The following is a 4641-nucleotide window of genomic DNA, read 5'->3' as shown; positions in this document are numbered from 1 at the left end:
CACACACACACACACACACACACACACACGTTACTTGGTAAAGCTATTTAATTCTAGTCTTTAAAACAATAGGAACTAAGGAAATTCAAGACTTTTTTGAATGAACTTAATCAAAATACAAAGTAAAAAAAAAGGTCTGTAAAAGTACAAATTCATTCTCTATCTGGGCTCATATTTTTGAGATCTGTGAGAAATATTTTGTTCTTTTAAGACACGGTCTGCCAAAACTTACTATGGAGCACAGACTGGCCTTGAACTTGTGGCAATCTTCCTGCCTCAGTCGTTAGTGTTCAGGCATGCACCATTACACCCAGCTATAAGATTTTTGCTTTTGATTATTTTTAAACAATATACTATATGTTGGGGCCGGGGAGATAAGTCAGTGGAGTAAGTGCTTGCCAAAGGGCTTGAGATCAATCCCTGGTTCTGCCAAAACCAAAAAACAAAACAAAACACTGTATGTTACAAAGAGATCAGCATATACAAAAATTTCACCAAGGTACTTTCAAAACTATGGCTTCACATAACCTCTAGCTTATAATAAAAAAATTAATATTCCCTTGAATAAATTCTAAAAATCTAAAACTAAAGGCTAAGTTGTAGTAAATCTTCTTCAACATAAAGATTGTTAAGGGTAAACAATCCTCATGCTGGGCATGATGGCACACCCCTGTGGGCCCAGCACTTGGGAAGCCAAGTCAGGAAGATGATGAGTTTCAGGCCAGCCTGCACTACACAATGAGATCCTGTCTCAAAACAAAACAAAACACAAAACCAATCATCAGTCCCTGTTTTACAATGCATCTTTAACTACCTCTATACATTATTTCTGAAAACACAAAATCCAAGATACTAAGACAGAAAACAAAAACACTACGAAACCAGAAAAGTACAAGCTTAAAACATATTTTACAAATACATCTGCTTGTTTCTTAAGATCCAAGTTACAAATCAACTGTGTGTAGGCTTTCACATATCTAATAGTTATTAGATTACAAGTACACTAAAAGCTTAAATACATACCAGTAATTAAAAACATTTATCTACATCTCAAGTCAAACTATGATTAAGCAATTATTAAGGAGAAACCGCTTTACATCTTTAAAGAAAATTAAAATGAAAAATGTAGTCTGAAGTCCACAATGGTGATATTTAATAGTATGATTCCTTCATAAGAAATATGTAAGCTAGGTGTAAGACATAATATAGACAGAAATAGTTTACAGTATTAGAGCAAGGCTCTACAGGTAGATCAGCTGCTAGAAACAAATTAAAATGTGAGTTATTAAACGTTTAAATTAGAACTTTCTCACAATGAAATCTTAAACTATCAACAAACATAAAAATAAAAAAAAAGCTGAAAGTCACCAAGTACATGGAGCTCATATATGACTGAAAAAAATAAAGCAATCACCTAAACCACCACTACCTATAAAAAGTCAAAGCATTTATGGATGGCTTCAAGGACAAGCATCATCTATCTTGACTTCCAGGATAAAAACTGACACATGGTGGATGCCCAATGTCTGTTGAACCAGCAAACAACATAAATGTTCTTGGTATTATTTCACCTGCAAAAGAACTCACTGGGTATGATTCATTGGAAGTGGATGAAAGCATTTGCAGAAAAGTTTCCTTGATTTGCAAACTGCTTGCTTTCTAGTTTTGGGACTGCACTGATTGGCCAGTCACTAAATAAGATCTGCAGTGTGAGTGAGGGTGTGTGTATGGAAGAAGACCTATAATCCCAGCACTCAGAAGGCTGAGGCAGAAGGACATAGTGAGATTCTGCATCTCCTCCCACCAAACAAAACAAAACAGCACACATATAAACATCTAAGCCTCTCTAAAAGGAGGTGTGTTGCCACATACTATCTTGCCATAATTATTAAAATTTGTTTTTAAAATACCTGAAACAGTACAGTATAGTTAGTACCTACAATCCAAGAGCTAATAAAATGAAATTTATTATAGAAGACATGATAAACAGTATCAAATTCTATCAAACACTACGAAAAATTAACACATGATGAAAACAATATTAGTTTCATTTTGCTACCAAATAACTTCTAACCAAACCCACCTGATACTCTTAGTGTTCATATGCACACATACTATAAAATGATAGCTATGTTCAACAAAGAACTACTTTCCTCCCATTTAATCCAAATTACTCCATCCTAATGCAATCTCATGACCATTAATAATTTAATCCCTTAATTATGTAGAAGAGACCAATGTTTCTCAATATATGCTCATAAAGTAAAGCAGATTGTCCTAAAAGGCAAAAAAAAAAAAAAAAAAAAACCCAAAAAACAAACCAAGACCACAAGATGCAGGCAGGGTAGTTTTAACAGCAAGACAAGTACTGAGAAGCTAGACGGTGACAGGGAACAAAGTCGCATGATACTCTAACATAGTTGCCTTTGAAGCTTTAAATTAATATTGTGTAATTTACCCAAACTGTCCTTTAAACACTATGAAATTTTAAAGTAAAATAAAATATAGATGTCCTAAATCACCTTGGTGAAATTAGTTTGCTCCTTAATATATGCTTCAGAAATAAAACCTATTATTCAGACCAGCAAATCCAGTCTTAATATTTACTTGCTTGAGGTCCTGAGCTCAAGTCACCGTAAAAATATTTTGGATCACAAAAGGGCTTAAACCTGGAAAATGTTTTGAAAAGCCTGTTTAAAAAGTCCTCTATCTTTTCCATTAATAAACACTAGTAAACTAAACTCATAAATACATGTAATATTTCATATTATAGGCTCTAGAAGTCCATGCTCACGTTAGCATCGTTTTTTCCCATGTTAGCATCTTATTCTTACAGTAACATATGCACAAATCAAATACACAGTAACTTCAAGCTGGAAATTTTACTGTTGCCTTACACATACCCACCATTAAAAAAACAAAAACAAAAACAACACATAGGAACCATTTCAACAAGAAAACTACTCACCACCTTCCCTCTCTCTAACTCTGTGAGTATGCACATTTTTGGCCTTATTGTGACCTGTGCTGTCACTGTATTTGTTTTCAGGACTATCAGATCTTCGCAACATTTTATTTGGTGGTGAAGGATCTGCGGCGTCTCGCATCTTTTCATGTCTGTGATCACCACTACTGGGGTGACTCTTCGATGAATATTTAAGTGCCTGTAAAACATCACCCCCCCAAAAAAGAGAGAATTGAAACTTTATAAACTCTGTTCCCTAATTTGATCATACATTTTTCTGCATTATTTTCATTGACTTATGAATTTTTATCAATAGAAACCTTCACTTTCAATTTGGCCACAAAAAGAAAAGCCATTAATTTTTTTACAAATAGAAGAAATCAAAATTTCTGCAGCATATCTGAAATCCGCTTGAAAAGTTAAAAAAAAAAAAAAAAAAAAACAGCTTGAGACTACTCTAACAAATTTTTTGCTGTACAACTTATTTTAGACATGCACGTGTACATGTATGTTACACTAAACTGTAAAACAGGTGACTCTCCATCTCTTTAACTCAAATAAAGCATTTCTTAATCCTAAGCTTTTTGCAGGTGTGGAAAACAGAACTTTAAGCCATAAAAAAACACTAGCCAATAAATAATGCTCAAATATGAGCAATATTTCTAAGAAGAAATAACAGAACTCAATGAATTGCCTCCAAAATAATGGTTTAGTTTTATTCTACACTTATGTTCAGACAACTGCGATACACCAGTCCTTTACAATGAGTATATTTTTGGGGTAGATTCATTAGCATTTAGTCTTTGACATATGCAAATAATGCACTGTTTTAACTTCAGGGCACCTAAGATTTTTAATTGTAACTTTTACAACTTATGCTGCAGTGACAAAACTATCAGATCAGAAACCTGCTCTTTTATCCCTTAAGTGATCAGATGCAGAAAGTATGCATTTCTGTTGTCATCTGATAGTTATCACTTGTGCCTCTCTATTTTTTAGGATTTTTACTTACAACTACAATAAGTAATGCACGTAAGATTACTACGTTAGCATCAATTAACCGAGTATCCACAGCTCTTAATTTTTAAACAAAGGCATCATCTTTCTTTTAAAATGCAATTACTTGCCCAAAACAACGACAATGGCAAGAGAGTAGCCTGCAACGGACTTAAAAAGTTACAAATCACTTACTGTTTCTCCTGAGCCACGGACCTAATTTTAATACCTTAAATAAGAAATGTCACTTCCGCGGTACAATAAATAAACGTGCCTCCAAACACAACTATCCCTACCTCCCTTTTAATTCCTTCCCACTTAACTAAAATCAGGTCTTCCTAGGCGAAATTTTTTCCCTAAAAACAAAAAAGAGCAAAAAACTCAAGCTCTTCAAACCACTTGTCAAAATAAGTTGCTAAACCTTACTGGGCAACGCTAATGGAGTCCAACAGCACCTTTCCTGGAGGCTCACGGTGCCCGTTTCGGGTTTGTTGCAGCGCAGGGCCTGCAGCGACTTCTGAAGCCTGCGCTCGAGTAGCAGGCAGGCCCTCCCTTCCCCCGCCGGCCCCTTCCCACCCGCCACCCGGGCTCGGCTGGTACCTGGAAAGGCTGCGAGTCCCCCCTCCGGTCGTGACAGCTGAAAAACAGGAAGAAAGAAGGCGACATGAGACGCTGCAGGG

At 35.5% G+C, this 4641-nt stretch overlaps 1 protein-coding gene across 1 annotated transcript in view; it reads right to left on the bottom strand.

Annotated features, from left to right (window-relative positions):
- The window catches only part of Wac (WW domain containing adaptor with coiled-coil), a 79628-nt gene that overhangs the window by 57372 nt on the left and 17615 nt on the right, over window positions 1–4641 (bottom strand). Inside the window, 2 exon segments of the mRNA XM_012517048.2 lie at window positions 2969–3164; window positions 4562–4598. Of these exon segments, the coding sequence (XP_012372502.1) occupies window positions 2969–3107 (139 nt within the window). The 5' untranslated portion in view covers window positions 3108–3164; window positions 4562–4598.

This window comes from Octodon degus, unplaced genomic scaffold (assembly GCF_000260255.1).
Source record: "Octodon degus isolate 3935 unplaced genomic scaffold, OctDeg1.0 scaffold00144, whole genome shotgun sequence".
Classification (NCBI taxonomy): Eukaryota; Metazoa; Chordata; class Mammalia; order Rodentia; family Octodontidae; genus Octodon; species Octodon degus.
This window is presented reverse-complemented; position numbering and strand designations above follow the sequence as displayed.